The sequence below is a fragment of the Falco cherrug genome, chromosome 2 (assembly GCF_023634085.1).
Source record: "Falco cherrug isolate bFalChe1 chromosome 2, bFalChe1.pri, whole genome shotgun sequence".
Classification (NCBI taxonomy): domain Eukaryota; kingdom Metazoa; phylum Chordata; class Aves; order Falconiformes; family Falconidae; genus Falco; species Falco cherrug.
Genome location: NC_073698.1, coordinates 89,412,080 through 89,439,217, shown reverse-complemented (window position 1 = coordinate 89,439,217; position 27,138 = coordinate 89,412,080). Strand labels below are relative to the sequence as shown.

Below are 27,138 nucleotides of genomic sequence, written 5' to 3'. Positions count from 1 at the left end.
ATCTGGCAGCCAGAGAGTTGCTGAAAAATAGCAGCAGAGAAAAGGGAAAGTGTGGCAAGGGACTGACAAATGAAGGCTTTCATTAGACTGCTTGAGAAAAGATCATAATCTCCCATTTTACCTGCTGCCCCCCCTTCTTGGTATTGAATATTGTTCTGATCTGACACTTTAATCCTGAAATTAAGTTTCTGCTTCCTGTTACGGAAACATTAAGCAGCATGACTTGGACTTCTGACGCTTCGAGGTCCAAGTAAATGATGAACACACGTTGTCTCAGAGCCCTCAGTTCCATGTAGTTGACAGCAGGGAACAGTCTCTTCTCCTGGCTGTGGACTGACACTGAGGGTTGGCTTTGGTTTTCATTAAAGAGTTTAAATTTATGCCTTGACACTGTGTTACAAATGTAACTCCAAACATTATTTCAAGCTTGAAATGCAGAGCTGACACATGAATGCATTACAGTAATTAAAATTGAGAAGACTGTAAAATCCAGTTAAAGATATGAGCTTGACACTATATAAGACCATCCAACTCTTTTTGTTGGGAGAACTTTAACACAACATAATGAATTACAGCAACACATAATTTTTGAAGAGCTGCTCAACCGAGTAAACTCTGAATTCCTGTAGAAAGCAATTGAGGTCCGCTACACTATCAGTATTACAAAGTTTACACAAGAGTGTTTAAAGATTAAAAATATTTTATTTACACTTTTCTTTATACATATTTTATACATTTTTTCAGTTTGAAACCCGAACAGAGTGTCTTTGCAAGTCTGAGCATACTGTATCCATAGCTAGGGAAAATGACTTTCTGCCAAAAAAACCAAAACCAACCACCCAAGAAAAAAGGCTTTAAAACAATTAAAAAGAGGCAATTCTTAAATTATTCAGACAAGTTTACAGCAGCCCTGGGGTAATCATTAGACAGTTAATCCAAATGTACATATGAGCTCATATATATATATAATTTAAATTTTCTATAGGGAAAGTATTTCCAATTGCTAGACACAAACACAGCACAGTTTGAAAATAACTCTTCCTGTTAACTTATCAAATACATTCTTTTCAATACAAACAATCTGATACTGTACACTGGAATCAAGTGGGGTACTATAGTGGAATTGCAATCTCCAGCATATAATAATTTATTTTTAAAAGATCTACAAAAATAACAATATATAGGGAAAATATTTTAAATAAAAACTTAGCTTACCCTTCCCTTCACCTGTTCCCAGAACTGACATAGAAGTTAGGTGGGTCCCACTGAGGTAATAAAAGCCCCCTAAGTATAACTAAATTTACAGTCCTACATAACACTGTATTTTCTACACTTACAATAAGGTTTTCTACCAGAGCCATAAATAAAAACTACCATCTGCAAACAGAAGTGGTTTTCCCCTAGCTACCAACTTAGTATTAATCCAAAGGTATTTGAAATTTATCTTTGAAAGTTATTTTTAGAAGACTATATAAACAAATTAAAATTTGGGAAGTAATAAAGAAAAAAATTAGTCAAGGGAAAACCAGGAAAGCTGTGCTCAAAACCACCTGCCACATACAACTATGTTTTATGAAGTTTACCCACAGAAACGGAAATTTTGAAGTTATTCACCAACTTTCACAAATAGAATACAGATGCAAAAGTAGTCATTATTATTTATTTTAAGCAGCTTCAGATTGTTTTACAAACATTAAAATCCCAAAATGTTAGCTACAGGACACTGGCAAGCTTTATTTTAAACAGATTACACATGCCTTCCAGTTATGTTCTTTCCCCACTCTCCTTCAGTGAGCCCTGTCACATGTGACGGACCACGTTTATTCAAGTAACTTCACCAGCTATATTTTTATTAATGGAAGGAGAGCAGGACAGATGTTTTCTTTGATGCCCCCAACCCCACAAACATTTACGCACAGGTTTAATATCATTTGCACTTTTATGTTTTTTTTCTTTAAGTGCCTTACAGTTTTCCGTTTTCTTCATATTAGACTGTTCATATATGCGAAGTACACATTTGAAGTGTTAAAAGAATGAGGGGCACAATTCACCAGTTTTTTTTGTAAGGAAAAATATATTTAAAAGGCAAAATACCTTTACAAATGCAACTATTTCTAAAAAGACTGTCATATAAATGCTGACACAAACTTGAAGTTTATTTTTAAAGAGCCATTAGCATTTCCCCATAATGCTTACCCTGCTTTTGCATAAGAATGTACATAACGAGTTAAGCAATGTTTTTGTTTTTGAACTGATCTGGATTTGTACCTGCTGAATTTTATCCTTTGCTTCCTGAGTGTCCAGTGAAGCTTCCTCTCTGATGCAAGCAGTTACCAGCATGAAAAAACACAGCACTTGGGTTTGTAAGGCAGGAGGTCCTCAAGAAAAAATGGCTGCAAATCTCAGAAACCAGAGAAATATTAAAGCCACAAACCCTTAAGAGCTAGTTATAACAGGACTGCTTATCATACTGCAAAAAGTAGGGCATCCACACTTTTCAAAAGAAAGTAACACAAAAGCAGATTGCCAGGTAGCTCATATGCTGCCACTGGCCCCTCTTGCTAGCAGGGCTTTCAGAAAGAGCCTTTGTAAAATCAAGTACCACCTTCCTCCAGTTGAATCAATGGGGGAAAAAAATTTCAAAAGTTTTTTTTGCCACCTAATACCTCTCGCTATGTAACTATTACCAATACTTTGTGGGGGGAAATGAGCTACTTTTCCCTTGTTCACTACTTTGAAAATTAGCTGTCCCTTAAAAACAGGTACAGCAGCATGTGGAATGGGAACTGGAAGTGTCCAACACCTTCACAGGACAATTACCCTTTTTGTCCATTCTGGCTCATTCAAAACCAAAATTTCTTCCTCGAGCTAGCTGCTGAATTAAGACATGAAGCTGATACATCTTTTGCTATAAACATGAAAAAAACCCAAACCAAAAGACCCTAGACTGTAACTCACTATGTCCACCTTTTTAAGAAAAGGCAAGTACACACTAGTTTAAAAGCAGGTCGTGTATTAAATTTTACATATGTGGGTGAGATTAGATTTGCTGGTATTCTGTAACGGTTGAAAATTAATAATCTTAGATTATAACCTACCTTTTCCTTGACAAATGAGAGGCATTTAAGTGTCTTCTAAAATGCATCTTAATGTGATCATAATGCTCAAAATTTCATAGTAATAGGCAATTCTTACTAGCCAGCTTAGTTTTCTTTTTATTTAAACACTAAATTATCTGGAACTAAATACTAAAAGCAAATACAAACAGAAACTTTCAATTAAAAAAAAAGAAAATATCTCTGATATATAAAGTAACAAAAATAACTGCCTCAAAAGTTCCACTGCAATGGAAGAGAATGTAAGCTAATTTCCTATTTCATGTTTGCAACAATAAAAGCACGGTAGAAATGTAAATTAACAGAACATTTTCACATACCCCCCAACATTCTAAACCCAAGCAAATTCCAATAATTCCTAATGCTCAAAAGGTTCCAGCCAGCTTCTCAACAGAGACAAAACTTCAGGGAAGCTGAAACCAACAGTTCAAGTTAGAATTTCACAGAATAACTACTATTACAATCCCAAACAAGATATTTCAGACCTGGGTGCCTGAAGATAAACAGGAAATTAAAAACAGCACCTAAAAATGATCTGATTCTTCACGTTTCAAGTGTCAATACTCACCAATGACTTCAGCGGTAGTTGCTTAGCGCACAGAACTTCAGAAGGTGCTTAAATGCAGACTCAAAAACGTAAGTTAAGACACCCCCATCCTTACCATTATTTTTAATAAAGGTCTTGGCCATGTCTCTCTCCTACACCTGAACCATGGAAAACCAGGTATTCAGAACCACATCCATTCCCCAGACTGGCCTAGATGCAAGTGAAGCGCTTTACGCAACATGCCCATGAAAGCCTACTCAAGCGAGATTAGTTTTTGCTGTTCCATAAACTTATTGAGAAATGAGCTGGTGACAAAAAGAATAAAAACAGTAACACACCCCCCACCCCCACCCCTTCCTTGTTTTCTTCTTGTGCCACAATATTCCACGAACTATGTACAGCAGAACCTTTTTACTTGTACACAGCCAGCATCTACTGAGTCAGTTTATCTCTGCGCCCATGCAGGGTAACGTACACACAAGTCTCACAGTGAAACTGAGGTTTTGGCATAAGCCACGCTGGCTTTAAGTTAAGCTATTAAGAAAGTAAATTAGATTTCTACCCCAGTAAGCTGAATTTTATTTAAGAGAAATTTAAATTTAACTGCAAACTAGCCTGCATCAGAAGGCTGAATATCAGTATTTGGTCCAGTCGCTACTGGTGCAACTAACTTACCACTACAGCTATGATGGCATACATTCTCTCTTTCTGTTAAAACATAGGGAAAGAAAATATTCTATCAATAGACCATTTCTAATAAAAAAACAAGAAAATCTGCTGACTTGCCACATAGCTCCAAATCCTCACAACTCAACTCAAAACATAACTACTAAAAAATACCAAAATACAAGTATGAGGAGTTTTACACATTGTTTTAACTTCTATCAATTATTTCAAAATTAGTTTAGGCAAGGAGGTGTTACTTTTAGCATAAGAAATTTAGGGTGATTTTGGTCCCTTTGTAAGTGCATTCTTTTTAACTCCCTGAGTACTGTACATTCTTTTTCTACAGTGATTTCTGACTGGAAAACGCTGAATAAAGTAATTTGCTTTGCTGCATATAAAGTCAAGTCTATCGCTGGAAGTGAAACACAGCGGCATACAATTTTACAAAATATGCAGGTGCATGTTTCAGCATTTTGCCCCTATGTATCTGAACTAAGTGTGAGCCTTTAACTTCTCCAAATCTCTTCCTTTAGATTCTAGAAGTGGCTATTAATCAGAATATAATTACTTTTATTATTTATGTCTTGGCAGATAATTCTTACCGATCAACTGTCAGTCATATCTGCAAATGAACACAACAGTGTTATTCAAAGCCCTCTTGGACCACACATCTCAATTCAGGCACTCTGAGGTCAGTAGCTGTATTTGTGTAGGATTTTTTTGTAAAAGAAACATAAATGGTACTAAACATCCAACCACCTAACTCCACATTTTCAAAACACAGTAGTTCATAGCAGTTGATAATTAAAAGAATAATAAAAAAGATTATACCACTTCAATATGAGTACAAAGTATTCAATACAAAGTACAAAGTACTCATATTGAAATATGAGTACAAAGAAAGTACTGAGAATAAACTGTAGTATATCTGGTTCTGAAAATAACTGTGGGCTGAAGCAGTGCTGAGCATTTACTTACTGACATTGTCCATTTTCATAAAAAAGAAAACCAGTCAACACATTCAAACATAAAAGAAGCTCAGGTAAGATTTGTTTACTTTTTAAAAAATAATTTATAAAATAACAAATTATCAACAGTTCATTATGTAGCATTGATATAAAGAGTCTGAAGTTACTGAATCAATCAGTATGTACTAAAGATAAGATATTTTGATACCAAATGAGGCCTCTGGTTACTTAAGAACTTCAAATTATTTAGCTCATTAAAGGATAGCACGATACCTTAAATTCAACAGATATGGCTGAATCTGTGCGCTAGTTAAAATATAGTATTGTAACCGCACATAAAAAGATGTATTTATATATAGTTTTTACAGTGTATGCATGTGTGTGTATATATTTTTCACTCACCAACAAACACAATGCAGACAATGGAAGGCAGCATAGAAATAATGTTTGGAATATAAAAATGTTTTGTTTTCAATTTAGTAGAAAATGTGTAATTTGCCTCTTGGCTGACTTACTGGTACTACTATACAAAACCAGGGAAAAGGTCATGCAAAGGGTTAAGATTATTCTTCAATGCATATAAGGGAAAACAAAAACATCTAGTAGACTTGAGAATACTTTGCAATTAATGGGAAAATCATCCAAAATACAACAGAAAATACAGAAATGGTTTAGTTCCGTTATTTTATACCTGGTTGTACCCTAGTACAATGATGAGTTTTATTTTGACGCTCAATAAAAAATGAAAATAGTCTTTCTCCTCTTCCTTCCACAAATACTTTGTTAAACTCAATAGATTTCAGAAGCATAGTGGTATAATGGCCATTAAGAAAAAAAAAAAAGTAGTAGTAGTATGGACATAAAATGTTACCAAAAAAATAACCACACTCAAAAATATATTTTTCTTTCCCCTACTTACAATTATGTTTGTTAAAAAACCCAAAGCTTTTACAGTATCAGACCAGCTATTGGGCTTTTCTAATAAACTCAGTAAGTACACTCCCTGTACATCCTTTTTCTCTTCAGCAATTAGCAATTGTTCTTATACACAAAGTAATGTCTCTGAAGGAATTCAACTGGTTTGTATTGTTTGACAAATTAGTTATAGCTTTTTTATATTTAATTGGGTTGTTCATTCTGTTCTAGCTGCAGCGTTTAACATGCTCCAAAACATACTCAGGGAAGTGCAAGCTGCAGACTTGTAAGCCATCCAGCTTGCACGGCATCCTCGGATATTCATCTTCTTTCCATTTGTTTTCCTCTGGATCAAAGGTGAGAATTGAGTCACTGTAATGACCATTGTAACAAAGGCCTCCAAGAACCATTATCTGCTTGTCCAGAACAGCTACACCATGACCACTCCTACCAATTGGCATAGAAGCCAATATAGTCCATTGATCGGTATCTGGGTCATAAACCTCTGTAGAAGGACATCCTTGAGATTCAAAGGAGGCCCTCAGGATCACACAGACACCACCAAAGACATAAAGCTTGCCATTATAAGAAATCATTTTGTGAAAGCATCTTGCATAATTCATTTTGCATTTGTTCTCCCAACAGTTAGTGACCACTTGAGATCTCCTTGTTCGCTGCTCTACTGTCCCTTCTTTACTGGGATCAAACACACACACTTGCTTAGAAGTTGAAGAAGATGTAATTCCACCAGTGATATACAACTTGTTACCAAGCACAGTCCCTTCATGTCCATATTTATTGACTGGATAGGGATCCACAAACTCCCATTTATCTTCAGTAATATCATATCGTTCAGTTGAGTAAAATGTTTCATCCCTCGTTCTCCCAGCCACTGCATAAACATACCTCCCAATAACTCCAACAGCAAACTCAGAACGTGGAACAGACATGTCTGCCATTCGTAACCAAGTGTTCTGTCTTGGGTCATATCTAAACACTTTGGATGAAGCATGAAACTCACCATCTGGCCCCAGTTCTTCCCCACCTAATAGGAACACAAAGTTATTCACAATGGCAAGGCAGTCTGGTCTTAAAGGTACTTGAGGACCCTCTAGTTCCCACCAGACCCTGGGTTTGTGCAAGAGAAGAATTTTACTGTTTACCATACTGTGTCCTATCATTCCTCTAAATACTGCAGTCTGAGGTTTGGCAGAACGAATTTTGTTCGATTTCATTTCCATCAAAGGCTGTTGGTGAACACTATGAAAGTAATTCATGGCTTGGTCAACCTCATGTCGCAGCTGCCGGGAGTATCGATAAAACTCTGATGTTTTTACCTATGAATACATTTAAAAGATATTAAAATTCTGACCAAGAGAAACATTCCAGAAAACCTAAATGACTATGTGTCATTAGAAGATTATTTTACTTAGTTTCATTCAGGCAATCTTGAGAGCAATTGCATTTGTGCATGAAGACTTAAGCTAATGTACTGTTATCCAAAATCCAGAAGGCAAGTTAGTGATTAACAGCAGTGACTAACATTTTCAGCAGAATACTCACATGAAGAATTTAAGATTAAATTAGGCACAATGGAAATCCCCAAGACTAGAAAACATTATTCTTTCTCCCCAAAAAAGCCTTTGTTCATCTTCTGCTTAATCCATGAAGCACCGATATTGAAAATGCACTCTTTTCTTGGTTTGAAAAACGTTCTACACACCCATTCTGTATTTATCAAGGTCTACCCTAGTCTAATTTCTGCTGAATTCTCACAGTGAAACCCAAGCAGGTATTCCCAAATGCTAGGCTCTGCTCACAGGGGTATTTAATTGAGGTGGGAAGGGAAGGTACCCAAACCCCTTCCTTCAGAACACATGATTACACTAACCATCATCATGACAGTTACCTCATGGTTTCCCCTCCGTGAGTCTCCACATGCTAACAAACAGCTTTAACACAAGAGGAGAACATCTCAACCTATAATCCTTTTGTTGGGCATTTATTTGGTAAATTGCAAAAGCAGGTTTGAACTTGCACTTCCCAGGTGAGAGTTACAACCTTTGAATTACCATATAGTAGTGAAGTGCCATCTCTAAGAATTTACCTTTCCAAGACCCTTCCTACCATCCAAGCCAATTTAAGTTCCTGAGACAATTCCAGAACATACCCCTGTCTTGGAACATTTTAATTAATTTAGCTCCAGGCATCCCTCAGGTCACCAGGCAATTCTCTTCAAAGACACTTCACTCTTCTTATACAGGCTGATCTAACACAGCATTACTGCTAAAACAAATAAAAATCTGCTAGATACTGCCAAATCAAAAACCCCTGCATACCAACCTACCATTGTAAAGCACTCTATAGCTCAAGAGTTATAGTGAATGGATGTTTTTATGTACACTTTTTCTTTCCTTTACTTTATCTTGACATGTTCAACTTCTCTTTACTTGGAAAAAGGGGATGGTCACATGCAGATTGCATATATTATTCTCCAGGGAATATCCAACTCCCTTCTACCATTTTTACTGGGGGTGGTTATAGAGCAAAAAGGTTTACATCAGTATAGTGCTTATAAAAGACCTACAGTAAGCTCAACTCTTCTGAGGAATAACAGATCTACTTTCTTATTGCAAATAAAGAATGTATGATACAAACGCAGGAGGTCTGCTCATATGGCATTTGTTAGAATAAACAGTCTACCTTGCCTGCCTGACTGAAAAGATTGAACACACATTCCAGAAAATACACTGGGGTGGGGGTGGTAGGGAGAACCAGAGCACAGCAAAATGGTAAAATACAGAAAGCCTTTAAGGTTACAAAATAGGAATCAGGATGTTAAAATAACAAAAAATTGTGGCTGGGTTACTTTATCCTTAGAAGTAACCTTCAAATTCTAAAGCAGCATGACTATTTCACGCATTCCCAAACTGGAGCTTTCATTTTCAGCATTAAACAAAAAGGTAAATTATTTTTGTTCCATCTATATGCATTTCAGGTTTTCTTGGATGGTTATGGGAGACAACAGGATCAACATGTTTACAACATGAAGCACGCCAGCAAAGCCTGGCAGAGATGGAAAATGCTTTTTCTTTCCCCCTCAACATTTACAACTCTGTCTTTAGATCTAGAAATTGAAATGCCAGCCAGGAACTGGAATTAAAATAGGACTCATATATCCTCACCATGCTACTCCTTCACGTAGCCTAAATCTCACCCCATGAGAGCATGTTAAAGGAAACAAGGAATATCTTTAATTCCAGCTACAGAATCTCAAGACAAGGGAATCAATCTATTAGTTTACTACTGCTTATCTTGACAAAGGCACTAACATCAAAGCAAAGCCTCTATCTCTTAGCTTCAAACAGAAAGACATCTAAGAATTAAATGCAACTACCAGTTAATGAACAGCTCTTTCAGACTGAAGTTCATGGGGAAGCAAGCTATGTAACAAGCACCATCTTGGAAGAGATGAACGTGAAAATATACAAGCACTATAAATTCTAACAAGATTCAGACACACATCCACCCCACATCCCCCAAAACAGAAGTGATAACACTATCTAAATTCTGGTAAGAAGAGACAGTTGGAGGATTCCTAGACTTTGCTTTTGAGGAAAAATAGCAGTGTTTCTAACCTTCCACCTTTCACTAGCACAACCTCTGCCAAGTGGGAGCAGTACCTCCTCTGAGGCTCAGATGAGGCTCTAAGACAAGTTAGGATATACCTATATGAAAGTACACACTGCTCATGCTTGCTTGATGCAAACGAAGACAAAGAAAATTCAGGTCAGTTTGCCCACCTTCACATTCAAATACTGTCTGCGTGAAATCATCCAGAATTATTTGAGAGTGCTATTCAGCCCATAAAAGGAAAACCCTCCACCTATATTTCTCAATAATTTTACAATGTTTTTAATTACATTGTAAATCAAAATTTAATTACATTAAATCAAAAAAGAGAAGCATTAAAATTTAGGTGTTTAGGTAATAAAACACAACTGTAAGTTGTGCATAACTTTGGTTTCCATAGATGAAAGAACATGGCCTTCAGCAAGCCTTTTGTGGGAACTGCTGTCCAACACTCATATGCTGAAGGAAACCCCTTAGCCTTCAAATGCACGTTTCTGCCATTACCTCCAGTGCTTCCAAACAGACCGATTTTCCTGTTAAGTTCAAATGGAGAAGTTCTGTAAGGAACGTGCCCCTAATTACCAAGAAACTAAAGAGAGATCACTCAAATGTTTCTGCAAAACATCCAAAACAGGTGAAAACGCACTCTAGCCATGATGAACCTTCAAGTAAAACAATTCTTTTTTATTAAAAATTTTCTTTAAAATTCCTGAAAGTACATCATCAACCTTGGATTGATAAAAAAAAATACAAATGCTTGATAGCATTTTCAAAGTTTAAAGAAAAACCACTCTGTTACCTTGCTGAAGGGTCTCAAAGAAAGTTTAAGTTGGACTTCCTTACCATCCTCAGTCTTTTGTAAAAAAGGAATTAAATCCAAGTGCTAAAGCTTTGCTCATGTGTTTTTTTCATTCTTTCCAAATCCTTTTCAACAGTTTACTGGACAAAACTTTCTTACAGAGGTTCTGCTGGGACAAAGTGCTAGTGTTAAGAGCTCCCTGAAGAACTCTAATAAGAACTACCCCACTGCATCATCTACCAGTTACAGTGGTTCACAGTCAGACTTTTAACTACACAGACATGGAACAACATAAAGAAAATCAAATGTATCATTCCATAAATAAGGAAGATGAAGACAATAACTAAAAGCATACACTTCCCTATCTGCTCTGTAGGCAGTCAATACCAAAAACTTTAAGACTTCACCAAAATCACCACCATCCCTCCAGCCATGGTAAATTGGAGCTTAAATACATTTTCTCTTCTTCATTTTGAATCAGTGAAACATCAGCAAAAACTGCTGGCTTTCCAAATTAATCCAGCTATTAATCATTGTCTATTTTTCTGCTGTATTGCAATGCAAGATTTTCTAGTTGCAGCAGCTATGCAAATTACAGAATTTTCCATCTATAGTCTCTGAAAAAGTCAAGCCAAAAGGGTAAGCCATTAGTTTCTAATTTGAAAAGCGATCCCCACAAAAGACCAGATGCATCTCATGTCATGTTCTTCAACTTCTCTTCCCCTACTAAAACAATTAAGGAAACTAATAAACTGCAGGAAGAAAAATGAAATGCAAGGTAAATATTCTGTAACACAAGTCTGACTTCAGTATATAGCTGCCCCCTCTTTTTTTTTTTTTCATACAACCATTTATAGCTATTGCTCTATTTATATTTTTGTTACTTGGGCTTTTAGGAAAAAGCTTTCAAAACTGCAAAGAAAAGCTACTTTTAAAGTGCCTAAACTAAACATCTATTATTTGTACACCTGGTAACTAAATCCTAACATGTTATTATATGGGTTAGACACCAGCTTGGTTCAGAAAGATCTGGATGGCTCACAATGTGACTCTATCATAGAGAGCGGATTTTTCCTTTTATTGAAAAAAAAAATAAGATACTTCAGCTTTGATTCAGCTTAATCTCCAGTAAAGACACATCAGTCCTGCTAACTAGGATCCTGATTATTTTCACATCTATTTATCTCTGGCCATATTCTAAGCATAACTATAAGTCCGTCAAAAAACATCAAAATGTTAACACACTTACTCCAAATTAAAATTCAGTCAAATAGAAAAAGTCATGCCTGTCTCTAAAATTTTCAGCAGCAACCAAAATTACATTGCAACCAAACATCAGTATACATAGCACTGGACAAGCTACTGTACTTAACTTTCCCTTTTTCTAGCATGGGTCATTACCTAGTTACATCCCATGTCCAGCACCAGTATAGGGCTTCGAAGGGCTATTCTACAAGTGCCTAATCACAGAAAGACAAGACGACACAGCCTCTATGCAGCAAGGACAATGCCCTCAAATTGAGTATTCTGCTGTTCCTTTTTAGAAACTGGCAAGATAAATCATCACAATCAAGCTGGAATCTAACTCAAATTTGATCTCTCAAATTGGAGTGGACCCAACAATCTATATGCCAGAACTGAGATGCTCAGCACACAATAAATACTGCTAGCAAATCTATCCAAGTCAGCAATAACATTTAGACATAAAAATAAAGTGCAAGCACCTATTTCAGGTAAGAGGTAAGAGGGACCCACTAACCTCATCCACTAGACATTTCTTACTCTAACCTTCAGCATACAAAGCTGTAGGAACAGATACATGAATTACGACATGGAGGTAAATGAGAAAAAAAAAAAAAAGAAAAAGAAATTCAACATAATAAAGGTAAGGTGTCAGTAACGACATAAAACTACAATGACATCTTCTCAAATGTTACTGTTTTCTAGGGACAAGAAAGCACATACTCAAAGATAATGTAATGTGCTATTCATCCTACCTCTAAAGCAGAAGCTGATGCACCCAAGTGATTAGTAAGTTTCTGATTTAAGCTGCTAATTTATAAATCAGCATGGGCTAGCCATAACAAACCCTACAGAACGGACATCAAAAAAACCCTTTCCATTTTAAGGACAGGTTTTAAAACATCATTTCAATCTGTGTAGTATACAAAAAATGTATGGACTTTAACAGTATGAAGGGGAATCATGACATGGCTGCCTCCAATAACACAGAGATGATGTAGGACAAATGCCCTCTAACGTCTATCTCCAAACTTCCTCAAGACTTACAGAGCCATGGATATGTTTCAAATAAAGAAAAGTGTAACACAGGTAGTGAAACTCGTGCTTCTGCCATGCACTTTGCCTTTATTTTCCAACTATTCCTCAAATCCTTACTTAATTTAACTTTCCATTTTCCCTCATACATCTACATCTATTTTAAGGCCTGAGGAACAAAAAGAGTATTCAGCAGCAGTTCTTCTGGGACATTTCACAATAAGCAGTTTACAATAAGCCAACAGGCTACACCTTCACTTGTGCACTCCAAACGCACATCAGCCTCAAGGAGTCACTCTTTATTTTTTTAAAAAAAAGGACAACCCATCCCACTCAGATTGTAAATCTCTTCAAAAAATGATTTAAGAAATAGAACGGCTTAAAAGGCCAAAAGTATCCTTACTGTGACTTGCAAAGTTAAGTTATAGAAGTTATTTATATACTACAATGACAGGCATCTTAGAAATGCATATTAGGAAAATTACATAAGAGTATATGACAAGCCAGCCGCTGTATAGCAAATATGAGTCTGCTGAACCATAAGAGTCAACCTCAGAGTGTCTGGTACATTCATGCAGGCATGTAGCATGTGCTGGCTTCAGGAAAAGAGTGAATTCTGTTTCTGCATCGCCAAGAAAAGCGGTTTTTACCAATATTTTCCCTCTTCTGCACAGAATGAGTTCTCCTCCAGTCACTGCCAGAATAGTTAATAGAATACTCTTTTATTTAAAAAAAAAAAAAAAAAAAAAAAGAGAGACAGAGAAACATGTGGTATGTATTTTGATGTTAGCTCCAACTGCAGTGGTCCTTTGTCACCTGTCATGCTGGGTTACTCAATGCTCTCTAGCCAGGGCAAAACACAAATACATTCCTAGCTGCAACAACAAATGACACACTTAGCTGTGCTTCCCTCTGCTGAGATATCCCGCTCCAGAATCTGCACTGGCTTCTCTCTACTCCCACATACAGTTAACGGAAAGGGTATTCACAGATAAAGATTTACATGTGGGTATGTAAACTGGGATGCTGAAAATGCCTTCTCTCTGTAAGTTGTATCTGTCTGGCCATCTGGTGGCTGTCAAGATAAAACATGAGAAGCACTGTGTGCAGGATTTATACCACTGACACCAAAAGCAGCTCCCGAAGTTATACCTAAATATAACACTGAAGACCCAACACACTTACCACTAGCGCTTACAGAAATTTAACTGAAGACAGCTTGATGCTTGTACTTGTACCCCAACACCTCAGAGCTGAAGCAGACTCTTTCACACAAGTCTCACCCTATTAGACTGACCTTAAGAAAACTTTGTGAATCCTACTAGTTTCCTACTGAAGGGCTTGAATGACATAATAAGGTGAAAGTGTTATTAAAAACAAGACACCACACAGCATTGTGCAGAGTTCAGTTCTTAATAGCTGGAAATGTTTTAACGCAATATAAACACTACTGCTCTAAAATATGTTTAGGTACTCATTTTGTGTAGTCTATAGGCTAATATAGGATCATAAATATATTTTACATATTATTACTCTACTCAATTCACACACACACACAAAAAAGTCCAAAATACAAAAACTCACTGGTCTCTGAAGTAATTAATAGCTTTTATAATTTAAAATACAAGTAAGTGTAAGCATTACTGCTTAAATGATCCAGTAGCCCTTAAAATCACCAAGAACAAAACAACCTTATCTGTTACTCACTAGATACCCAAGTAAAAATATATGGTAAATGAATTTGTAAAAAGCCCAAGAAAAACACAGGGTCTTAACCCTATTACTTTACTGAGAGGTGAAAAATACACATTGAAGTTGTATCTAATCACACAAAATGCATTGTTAAAACAAAACAGCACATTTTAAGTAATTCCTAACCTGGCTACCCTTACTGTTAGCCTGCTAGAGAGCTGCTTACAAAGTTTTGTAATTCTTTACTGTTGACAAATACTCAGAGATTCCCGGGAACTAGAAGACACCTTTTCTTTTTTTTTTCCTATTCTTCAACAGAACAGTAGAAAAAGCAAGTTTTCATTTAACCTCTTAATACATACAATCATCAGTTGAATTTCAGATCACCTGTTACAAAGATTCCTCTGACATTTAAAGTGAATCATTACATTTCACACCATTAGTAACTTTTGATTGTATTATGTGCCTTGCATAGAAACAAATGTATGTGTAACTTTGCAGGATCAGGGCTTACTTCCAATGGCTGTGTAACAGCACAAGCACTGAAGATACAACAGCAACACCACCACCCTGCAAGATTTAACTGCAAATGCTAGTTGTCATTTGTAAATAAAAAAATCCATACTTAAACCATGGAAAATCTACAGTCACTATGCTTTGATTATATTGATAACAAGTATCACGACACACACCCTACATACTGTATGCAGCTCAAATCCCTGGAAAGCAAGCAGAAACTTGTGGAAAACAGTAAGAATGATTGAAATAGAACTTGATATAAGTGACCTTACTTAAAATGTCCTTTCCATATGAAGTCACTTAAAAACATGTACTGTAAACCTACCTGTTCTTCAGCCACTGTACATACTATTATCTAATAATCAGATGACAACACTTCTAGGTGTTTGTCTTCTATGGGTTTAATAGAAGTATACATGCTACCTTTTTGTTCCTCCTAATAGGTTTCGGAATCTTACCTATTTAATGGCATGCTGCCCTAGCTAAATGATGAATCCTGTCTATTGCTTTTCAAATGCACCAACCTTCTCAAAAACACTGGATGGTGTCATCAAACAAAACCTGATATTCTGAATGATGGTGTCCGTATGCCTCCAGCGTCTTCTATCATGGCGCAGCCAGGCCTGAACAGCTTCATACAGCTCTATCTCTGGAAACCTGCTCAGATGATCATTATCCAAGTAAGACATGAGCTTCTCAAAGCTCAGATATGAAAGGAAGTCAGGTCTGGACATGAGTGGCACAAAATTCTCTAGCAGAAAGGAATCCAACTTTTCCCTGACTCCTTCGATGTTTACACCAAAATCATCCAGAAGTCTCATAATTTCTGCACAGTTTTCTAAGCAGATTTTAGCTAAGAGAAAAGAGCAGCAAAATTTTACCACCTCTATAAGCTGGACATACATGGCAGCCTGAAGAATTTCATGAACAGTGTTCATACTCAGTTCAATAGTTCCATAGTACATGAATTGGAGGACATGACTGAAGCCTGTAGCTGTCAGACCTTTCAAATGGATTTTGTCCTGATCTCGTTCTCGCATATCAGCTGTGAACATAATCCTGAAGTAATCACTCTGGGTGGCAAGCAGTGCTTTATGGGCCTGAAATTGGTGGTCTTCAATGACAAGTGTGACATCAAGAAGCAATCCCTCCTCATACAGTGCTCTGAATCCAGCAGAGACACTGGTGTCATGGATGGAGGAGCTAAACCCTTCCACGTCCCCTGCCATGAATCACCTGGGGGGAAGAAAAAATAAATAAAAATAAAAATAAATTGTTATTTCTAGTAACATATCATAAGTCCTTCCTGACAGATAAATCCTACCTGAGATTGCTTTTATTAAGACTTAAAAGTTTTCACCATCATTTTTGTTTTCTCTTCAGCTGAAAAATCAACTTAAGAAACAACTTAAAACACTATTTCTCCCCCCAAAATATTCTCATTTTAAAGAAAGGGTAATGAACAAGAACAACTATGCGATACTGTCAAAATGATTCCTCACTCCAAGCTACTTAGTGGTCAGATAGCGAATATACAATACTAAAAATATTGTCATGCTTTTCTTCCTCTCCCCCACCTCAATCTTACTAAAGAATTTATCTCAGGGGAGCAATGAAACACCCATTTTTGAGTATCAAAGGTTTCAGAAAGGAAGCTGTACTTCCTTAACTTCAGAAACAAGCTCCAGTAATCTGTACTAGGTATAACCTAAAAAAATTCTAGTCTCTTTAAAAATGTATGCCAATTTACTCAAAAGTTATTTCTAGGAAATTGAACATTTTCAGAGATACTATTTAATTCTGCGTTTCGCTTCTCCTGTAATAACAATAATGTCATCATCATGTGTCATGTGCGTCATGTTGTGTGTCATCCCTCCCCCCCCATTTCTTACTACAGGGATTAATTAGGTGATGGAATTTATAAAGTGCAAAATACTATGCCAAGAGGAAGCACTGACAAGATTAGGTTGCAATAAATAATATTCTGTATATTGGGTTTAGTGAAGCTTAACTGCTTAATAAGCATTTGAACATTTACAGATGCAGTGTTACTTATGTGCAAGCTATCATCAAACTGTAAATAAACCAAAAAAATTACAGACTAGCAGGATTCTACCCTGTTAAAGTTAAGGAAGATAATATTCAGTAAAAGTCTCTACCAAAAACTATTCCAAATCCAGGAATTTCCCAAAATGTTGCTCAACTTCCTTGTGTTTAGGTAGGGTGAAGTTGCACAAGGCAGCTTGAACCAACCTAACAATTTATCACCAAAGGGCGACAGTGCGCTCCATTCTCCCTCTGTCCTCATTCTGGGGTCTGAGCTCCTGCTGCTTACTCTGAGTCACTCCTGGGGCTCACTGGACTGCTCTAGAAAGCCAATTCAACTCATAAACCTGACAGAAAACTAAACCAAGGGCAGAGGGGACACAACAAGGACACACACAATACAGACACAACCACTCCCCAGCGCACACAAAACCTCAAAACCAGAGAGCTTTCTGCTTATCAGTGAGCTGACTTGACACTGCCCTGGGCATTGCACAAGAACCGACCTGATGCAGAGGGCAGGACATCCATCACACTTGAGCAGGAACTGGGAGAAAGAGCAACACCTTCCCCTTTTGGCATTAATCAGCTACTAGAATTGGTTCGACCTTTTTTATTTCACTTTACCCCCCCTTAAATTACACTGCAACATTCAGTTATTTGTGCATTTAACTCTGGATTTCCTATAACAACTCATGTTAATAATGTTTTGGTAGCGGTAACCTACAAGAAAAGCTAAATAACACTAACGTATTTTTAAAAGTGCTGATTTTCAAGGTTATAGAACTTTACAGCAGTATATGGACCCAGAAGAGACTCTAGGTTAGCCCAGGTTTCACAACTTCAGAGAGCAGTTATCACATCACTCCCAGTTCCTCAAGCACCACAGCCTGACTGCTGCCATTGTAACTGGGACATACTTGATTAGACTCCATCAACGGATAATCATCTCCTCTCCTTAATTCATCAGCACATATCCTGGAAAACAAAACTGGAGATACTCTTTGTCTATGCAAAACTAAAATGGTGTGTGGGTGTTTGTAGCCACACCTCATGGAATCAGATCAGCACTGCTCCCACACTGCTGAAGCCTGCTGACAGGTTCTGTGCACAATACAGTCAACGCCAGGAACGTTCCTGACAATTAAAGCCTTATGACAAAATTCAAATTCCTGAAAGTAAGGGCAGCAGCAAGACACACAATCCGATCACTTTCTTGCCACTATCCATGGCAGCACTCCCCCCTCAATGCCACTGAAGACAGAGAAAACGCCAACCACTCTGGAGCTTCATATTGTGAGTCTCTTATTCCTGAACACAGCGCATGCCTGCCAGAAAGAAAAGTTACCATCAAATATTCTTCTCAGTTGTTGCTAATTCTTACACAAAAGCAGACAAGGAAAGAATTACTTTACTAAATCTTACCACCTCAAAAAGAAGAACAAACTGAAGAGGAAGCATAAAGCCTGACTTTACAGGATGGTGCTTTCTAATTGGATTTCTGGTATCAAATAGAAAAGGTAAACACTAGTATTAGCTTTTTTTCTTCTTTCACTAGAGCACTTGTACCTCCTTCCCTCTCACCCCCAGTTCTCTGGTATTTAATAATAGTTGAGCTCATACTTCATTCTTTCCTGTTCAAGAGATTTAATGGGTCACTTGCCTTTCAACTGGCCATCCGTTTTCACAAAATACGCAGCAACTTGAAACAACTCACTCTCAGTTTTGTTTGAAACAAGCCAAGAGATTCAGAGGTTACTAGGAATCTCAAACAGCACAACTGTGTAAGTTGCACTTATTTAGGAGACCATTAATACACACGGCTCAGCTTCAATTCCAAGATCGAAGGAAAAAACAGGACAGGACAGTTAGAATTTGCAAATGTGAGACGTGAACAAAGTAACGCAAAAATATATTGGGGGTAAAAAAAAAAAAAAGTCAGAAATGAAGCAGCATTCCCCCAGGTGACTGAAGCAACATATATCAATCTGAAAACAACAGGATCTCCCATCACACAGGCACATGCAGGCAGTCATCTCACAGAAGGTACTTCTTCAAAACAGCACTACGTTACTGCTTATTTGAACAACGTAGAAGAACCACATCAGTAAGCCCTAAACACATACTAGGGTCTTTCCCCTTAACTTGAGAAAGATAATTACATTATAGGTACTCTGCAAAACAAGGAGAGAAATTAACTTTTACATAGGATAGCTTCAAAAGGCCTCTTTCACCACCCTCAAAGAAACAAAACCCCAGAGGCTGGCAAGAGGAGGTAAGCAGAGACAAATGGTAGAGGGTAACCACACCAAATCCAGCAACACACCTCCAGGTTCCTTTTAAGGATGAAAACAAGTAAGTAATACACAAACCCCAAAACCCAACATCAGAGAGTGACCCAGGCAATTGGCTCTAGGTGGCTCTTGCTGCACAGGGGAGGTGGAACAGATGACCTCCAAGAGGTCCCTTCCAACCTCAACTACTCTGTGATTCTGCGATCCAGCTTCTTTTACACAGACTGCACTGATTTTTTTTTTCTTTTGCGACCATCCTTTTAATTCTGATTAAATAGAAATGACATACATGCAAAAAAAAATTTTAATCAGATATAAGATACTACCCTTCAAATTTTAAATTTATCAAAAAATAAGGTAGTAGGAATCACCAAAATACATTTAAAAAAACCCAATCACCTTGCATTTAGGGAATACCTTTTAGGGTTCCAATTCACACCTCCCTAAAACTGGCTATTCTGTAAAAATATATTGAAACCCAAAGTCACCCTCAAAATTCTACAATGGCAACAAAGTGGTCAACACTCTGAAATAATAATTTCAGAATGTTTTAAAAATATGGAGGGTTAAGTCACTTAATCCTTCTTTTCACATCCCTGCTCATATTATTTTTAGTAAATCTACAGTTTTCAATCTCAAAATATTTTTCCTCCCAAACACCAGACAGCATTTAATGGATTATTGAAGTAGAGACAAAACCAGTAAGACTTCTCCATAACACCATCCAAAGAAGCTTCAGAATTCTGAGTGAAAAGCAAAAGACTGTCTTGCTGCATTAAATAAAAAGAGCAGACAGCCTTTTTTTTGGCATAAAGGCATACACAATATCAGCAGATATATTTTTCTTTACCACACAAAAATGTATTGGCCAGTGCAAACACACAAGGATGCTAGAATAGCACAGAAACCAGGAAACTAGATAGTGAAATGTGTATTATGGTCAGCTGGTTAAAATCTTTATTTCTACAGCTAATATCCTCAGTCAAAAGTAAACAGCAATGTGGTAATTCAAATATTATAAAAGCAATACAAAATACTCTCAAATGAAGTCATTTTTGTAAAGCACAGCTATGCCATTCCTCCCACACACATACTTGCAATCTTAGATGTAATTCTATGCACTATTCAAATGCTGCAGCTTATTTCCCAGAGGACAATAACACAATGATTTTTCTCCCTGCATTTCCAATAGAAATGCAAAATTGAGAGGTAGATTTTCTTCATGCATGCAAATCCTAATAGCACATTTAATCCTAAGGAAGACATGTAGCCTACAGTGGTCTATAAGAAAACTGGAACAAAAAATTCCAATATGTAAACAATAAAGGGGTGGGGGGAATCTAAGTTGACGTTCTGCATTGTTCTGCACATACTAGAGCTGATCAGTACAATGCAGCACAGGAAGAATTTCTGCTGAAAAGCTAGAAGAGAAATGCACTTAACCTTACTAGCTTTTCCTGACATTTCTTCCTCTTTTAGCACATAGTACATCACAGAGTCTACTCCATTGTGACTGTGAAAGCACTTACTTGGAACACTGATTTCTCATCTTTATTCCGCAGCTGTAACAAAAGTCTGAAAACCCTGTTCCAGACTGCTTTTTCTTGCTAAACAAGGAGAACCTTCTTTTCTCAGGGTGTCTGAGGCTCTTAGTCACAAGAAGAAATGCACAGTCTAAATGCTTAGGCTATTGAGAAGGAAATTATGGAATACCCGCTTTTGGCTCATGCCCTACTTGATTTAAAAATCTACCCAAAAGCAGTACTTCCTGAAGAAGTGCCCTTTAAATAAGCATGTTTATGTCATTTGTAATCTTATATGCACTTCCTAGGCATAGAAATGATTGTTCTAGGAACATATTGACAATACCAACTCTAGCACACCATCTGAAAGGCAGATTTCTCCTTTAATGTCATTTGAGATACTGAGAACTAGCAAGTTCCTTTGTTTACAAATTATGAAGTGCTTGTTCACTCTAACTACCTCACAGAAATTCTGAGAAAGCACCTATGTGAACACAGCTGAACAGTAAATTGTCACATAATAAAACACCGTATCTACAAGTTACACAAAAAAAAAATGCACCAGACATACAGAACCATAGTTTTATTTATACCAGGCACTAAAATAGAGCTCAAAATCCAATAATCTGTTCTATCCCACTCCTTTCACCCATCAAATGCATGCATTTAAATGCTAATTTTAAAGCCATTACCTATGCTTTATGTTGTGAAGTGCATAGCAAAGACCACTTTGAGCAGAATTCTTTGACTCTAATTTTGCTAAAACAGTCTCCTGCACAAATAGGACATTTCTCCATAGTCAAATGTTATACATATGTATGAAAATACAATACACACAGGGATTTGCACACAGAAGCAAAGCATTCACAACTGCACGTATTTATCACTAAAAACTGGGCCTTTGAATGCAGTGTACCACAATGAGTGAAAATGCAATTTGTGTATAAATATATGTTTACACAGCATAAATAATTTATCCCCCAAATTAAGCCTTTGGTTACATGGTTTGACACTAAAACCATTAAACCCTTGCGCGAACTAACATTCTTCCTTGTAATTCCCCACTAACAGCAACAGAAGGAGCAAGGTTGAAGTGAGACAGATCAATAACAAGTGGATATTGAGACTTTCTATTGCTACAATTGCAAACGTAGGAAATAAACACATCAAGTCAGTATGTATTTTATCTAAAATCCTTTATAATTAATATGCTAAGCTTGGGAAACTATTTATCTTAAACATGTAGGTTCACACTAAAGATTTCACCCAATCCATGCTGGGAATTCCAAAAACACTGGATTAGTTTAGAAGCAAGAAGTTAGGAGCTGCCAGTCAGAGGAACCAGACTGCCAGAACTCTAGAAATTAAAACCTTGGCACTCCTGAAAACTGTCCACACTGCATGAAGAATTTCTTACAGGCATGTATCTGACCATGATAGCTTCTCTTACAACCTACCCATGTTGCTATCTCTGAGCGATGTGCATCAGTTTGTAGCAACAGCTGTACTTTAACACAACTCTGATGTCTCCAAGGTCATTATGGTTATGCTAGAAGCATTATCAGAACTAGTTATAACCCAAACACTAAAACTCAGTATGGACTGTGTCTCAGCTCTGTATGGTTGTACATCATGTACATCAGTCTAAGTAATTCTAGGACCGTGCTGAGTAGTCTTCAGCTATCTTTATAGAGCACAGTACCAGGAGAGTGTTTTGTTTTCTTTTTGAGAAACGTCTAACTGAAGCGGATGTGTTGGTGCTCTCACATGCACATATTCATAATGGATAGGTTTCCCAGCTCATATTGCTCTCTGTTCCTAAAAATTTGTGCTATAACCAATTTACTCTTCCTGCACAGGATTCAAATGTTACAAGTGCACATGCGTGCATACACAAAAATATCAGAACCATTTTGTTTTAAAGTAGCTGTTGAAGAGTGTAATTTTTACATATGTTCTATTTAGATGAATACTAACTGATTATATGTCAGAAATTTCCCATTTTACACCACCAGCCACCAGAGAATAAAATACACTCTCCAGCTCAGCCCTTAAATCAAGCTTCAGAATGACTATCAAAAGGATTCTGATGAAAGTATATGCTTGACAAGCATTTTAAGACTGCCAGACATATGCATTAGCTGTAGTTACTTGACCAGTTTAACTTCACCTAACTGAATCCAAACTCAGCTGTCTCATGAATTAACATCAGTGAGGTACGCATCAGTTTCTCATGATATTAGTCCATTATGCGGATGATGTAACTGCACTTCACAGACATTAAGACAGTTTAAATCGTTTGGCTAAAAGATCATTGCATCACTACACCTGTACAGAAAAACATGCTCCTGAACATAGAGCAAGCTCAGCTCAATGCTCTTCTAATTACATTTACCAATACCAGAACAGGTGTAAAGTATAAAATATTTTAATATATCCCTAAGAACTGTCTTTAACTAGAAAAACCTCTATCACTAATACCTAAGAGTTAAATGATGGTAGTAATGAAAACTACAGATTTGCCACCGCTCTCAAAGTGGTCGGGACTGCTCTACCTCGAGTGCCAGCATTCCTTAAATATTTTTTTGGGAGGTTTGCTTCTACAATGATTAATTTTTAATTTATGTTAATTAATGTAAGAAAAAAACATTAATAGTGATTTTCTCATTGTGAAGATATTTATTAAAAACGGTGTATTTTACACAGAAAAGTAACAAATATTTCTTGGTAGCAACAAATCTAATTTTTTTTTGGACTCTCATCATAAATGTTTAGCATAATAAAAAGGGAATGAGCTACAAGCAGTTTTTAAACTGTATTAGTGAAAATAATGCTAATATAAATTCAGGTATTTGAACTACCCTTCACAGTTGTCTTTTTATTATTTTCTGTGTATTTATTACTAACTTGGTTAATACTTATAGCACGTTCTGAGAAAATGAGATTAATGAGATTGTGCCTCTTGCTCACCACACGCAGCTTTTGACCTTATTGCCAAATGTCAACCTCATTTATCAGAAAGACAGAAATTTCAAACATATTGAATTTCTGCAAATTTCCCCAAAATTGGCAGCTGGATAAATGAGAAAGATCTGACATCTCCAGTGTGAGCTCAACAGTTATCAGTTCTGCTTTGCTTGCTGAAAGGCAAATCAACACACGTGTAGATCCAAACCAGCCATAGGGTATAATTAAGGAAAGTGAAAGGAGATGAGTGACAGTGGGAAAGTTTATAGGACATGTGGTAGAAATTAAACACGTTGGCTAGGTGTTGGAAGGAAAAAGACAGACAGGATGTTGGCACAGGCGGTACAAGGAGGGGCTCAGAGTGTGAGCCGGGGCAATGGTGGTGAAAGAGCTGGGTTGTCATCTTCGGGAAAAGTGTAACAAAGAAGTCGACAGGAAGCAAGGCTTCAGTAGCTCTGCCCTTCTATCCAGTAGCAGCTTCACGGTTCCCCTATTTTTCTAAAGGGGGGGTGGGGTGGGGTGGTGGAAGCCAAAACTACAGCCTACCAAACAACAAAAAAACCCAAGAACATTATACAATTTTAAGCAACACGTTAAGTATCTACCACCAGGTCAAAGCTCCAGCACCAACCCTGGGAGGCAAGCCTGCTCGCTCAGCTCAATGATACTTTTTTCTCCCCCAACGTCGCTGATGGGGAAATAGCCATTTTCGAGGTAGGCACTCAGACGACCTACTTCAGCTTGCCTGCTCGACACGGTTAGCGCCGCTCCACCGCGAGCGGCGGCTCACAGGCCGGGCTCCGCGGCGCAGGGGGCAGGCGGGCTCCGAGTCCCAGACGCGCCCGCCGCTGCTGCCCGCGGCGCCCGGCTCGGGGCTGGGGCCGCCCCCCGGGCGCGCAAGGCTTTCACGGCGCCCGCACGGCCCGGCGCGGCCGTGCCCGCCGCAGCCTGCCTGCCTCCCCGCCTCCCCCACCTCCCGCGCCCGGCCGGCCCACCGCCCCGCCGGCGCAGCCCGGGTAGGAGGGTCCCTGACGGCCGGGGCGGGGGGCGGGCCGCCCTCGCTGGGGCAAGCAGCGGCGGGAGGGCCCGGGGGACCTCGGCGGCGCCGGCTTCACCTACCTCTCGGCAGCGGCGGCGCTGAAGACGCGGCTCCTCCCGCTGGACCGGCGGAGAGGGGGGCCTCCGTGTAACATAAAGCCGGGGGCGGCGGTAGCGGCGGGAGGCGCCGGGGGGCTGAGGAGAGGGGCAATGACTGAGGCAAAGTCGGGAGGAGGCGGAGGAGGAAGGGGGGATCCAGGGCTCCCTCCTCCCCGCGGTCCGTGCTCAGGGGGAGGTGGGGAGCCGCCCCCCGCCGTGCCGTGCCGGCACCGGCGCTCCCTGCGCTGCCTTAGCCTGGCCTCGCCCCCGGGGTCCCTGCCGCTCCCGCCCGCCCCCCGCCGCTCACACTTGTTTACCTTCTGCGCTGCCTAGCACGGCCGCAGGCGCCATCTTCCCCCGCGACAGGCACCCCGCGCCGCCCGTCACTTCCGCCGCCACCTGCGGGCCCGGCGGAGCGGGGCGGGGGGGGCGGCCCGGGGCGGCGAACCGCCGCCGCACTCCCGCCTCGGGGCGGCCCGGCCCGGTCCCCACCCCCCTGCCCCTTGCGGTGCCGGCCAGACGCCGGGCCGGCCCCGCCGCCGCCCCCCTACCCCGGCAGCCGCGGGGAGACCGGGCAGGCACGCCCGTTCCGAGGCGCCCCTTACCGGAGCCTAGCGGCGGCCGCGCGCGCCTGGGGCTTGGGAAAGCGGCACCGACAGGCATCATCTGCGCCCGACTCGCGGGGACGCTGATCCGCAGGCACCCGCTTCCAGCGGCGTTGCTCTCCCCCAGCCCTCCCTCCGCCTCCGGGCCCGCTCCTGCCGCAAGCCGCGACCCGCCCCGGGCAACGGCAGCCCCCGGCGGGAGCTTGCTGGGCGCCTCCCCGGCACCGGGCCGGCCGCAGGTGCTGCGGGCAGATCCCAGCTCCCTCCTTGCCCAGGCGGCCTTGCCAGCCACCGTGGGAAGCAGGCCACCTGCGCCCGGCGGGTCAGGGCCACCGGCCGCGGGCACGCTGGGTCGCTGCCCTTCAGCAACACAGTGCGTGCAGCCCGCGGGGAACTGAGCATCCCAGCCCGGGACGAACAGCGCTCTGCCTTAGCACAAACATCACCTCGCTTTCTCCATCTCGCCTTTGCCTGGCACTCCAACTTCATTGCAAGAGGTGAACTGAACTACGTGGACCTTTGGTTGCCACTGCCACCCCCAAACCATCCACCACCTGCTACGTACCTCTCTCCCCCACCACCTATGTCACTGACTGCTTTGAACAGCAGGCTGCACGCTGCCATCCTCTCCACGTTCATTGCTGTTCCTGTCCCCTTCACCACCTACTTTCAGTCTTTCATTACCACCCACACCCCATTCTTGGTTTATAAAACAAGAGAGTACCTCCTCTATAGCTGCCACCCCCAAGCTGAATGTCCTTCCCACCTTTCCCAGCCTCACACAATGAACCAGCTCCTCCACACACTGCTTCACAAAGAACTTCCCACTGTTATTTCCACTCCATTCAACTGCCCTCCTACTGCTCCCTCAGGCCTACTTATTCCACGCCGCAGTCAACCTGCTCCCATTCACTCCTTCATCCCAACAGTCTGACCCTCCTCTACTCCGAAAACTTCATACTATCCTATCTCATCTGCTTACTCATGCAGTAAATTTGCCCCATCTCCCCAGTCACTGTTTTAAAACCTGTTGTTTGTGCACTTAAGGTGAAAAAACCCAGACCTTTACATACTGACTCTGCCAAGACAGCTACTGTTCCTGCCACCTAAGTCTCAAAGGAAAGACATTCTCTCCCTGATTCACAAGATACATCTGCTGCTGCACCAAGCATGTACCCACTCACATTTCATGCTGCAGCAAAGAAGAACTGGAGTAGAAAGTAAGCTTCTCATACACAGAAATTATAAAACTTCATGCATCCTTCTGCCCTCTCCAGACTTTTGACATTTATAGGGCAGCGAGGGTAGAAAAAGCTAAGCAGGACTGTTTTGGTTTTACCTGTCTGTCATTTTGCTGTTTGTAGTTTGTGGCAAGCTGAGGCATAAGATGATCTTCAGGTCTCTTCTACACACTGCCACAGAAAAGGACCTCAA

General features: G+C 39.7%; 1 protein-coding gene across 10 annotated transcripts in view; it reads right to left on the bottom strand.

The window, feature by feature from the left end:
* Positions 1-682: 682 nt before the first annotated feature.
* KLHL15 (kelch like family member 15) overlaps positions 683-27,138 on the bottom strand; it is a 29,102-nt gene continuing 2,646 nt past the window's right edge. The window contains exons 1-4 of one of the 10 annotated variants that reach the window (XM_055701541.1): positions 25,705-25,825; positions 25,082-25,195; positions 15,657-16,368; positions 683-7,549 (exon numbers count right to left, since the gene is read on the bottom strand). In XM_055701541.1, coding sequence (XP_055557516.1) covers positions 6,440-7,549; positions 15,657-16,361 — 1,815 coding nt within the window. In that variant the 5' untranslated portion in view covers positions 16,362-16,368; positions 25,082-25,195; positions 25,705-25,825 and the 3' untranslated portion in view covers positions 683-6,439. Of the gene's footprint in view, positions 7,550-15,656; positions 16,369-17,928; positions 18,034-18,098; positions 18,124-24,593; positions 24,917-25,081; positions 25,196-25,416; positions 25,575-25,704; positions 25,826-27,043; positions 27,136-27,138 lie in introns of those variants that run through there. The other 9 variants (XM_055701544.1, XM_055701539.1, XM_005443063.4 and 6 more) reach the window with 9 other exon arrangements.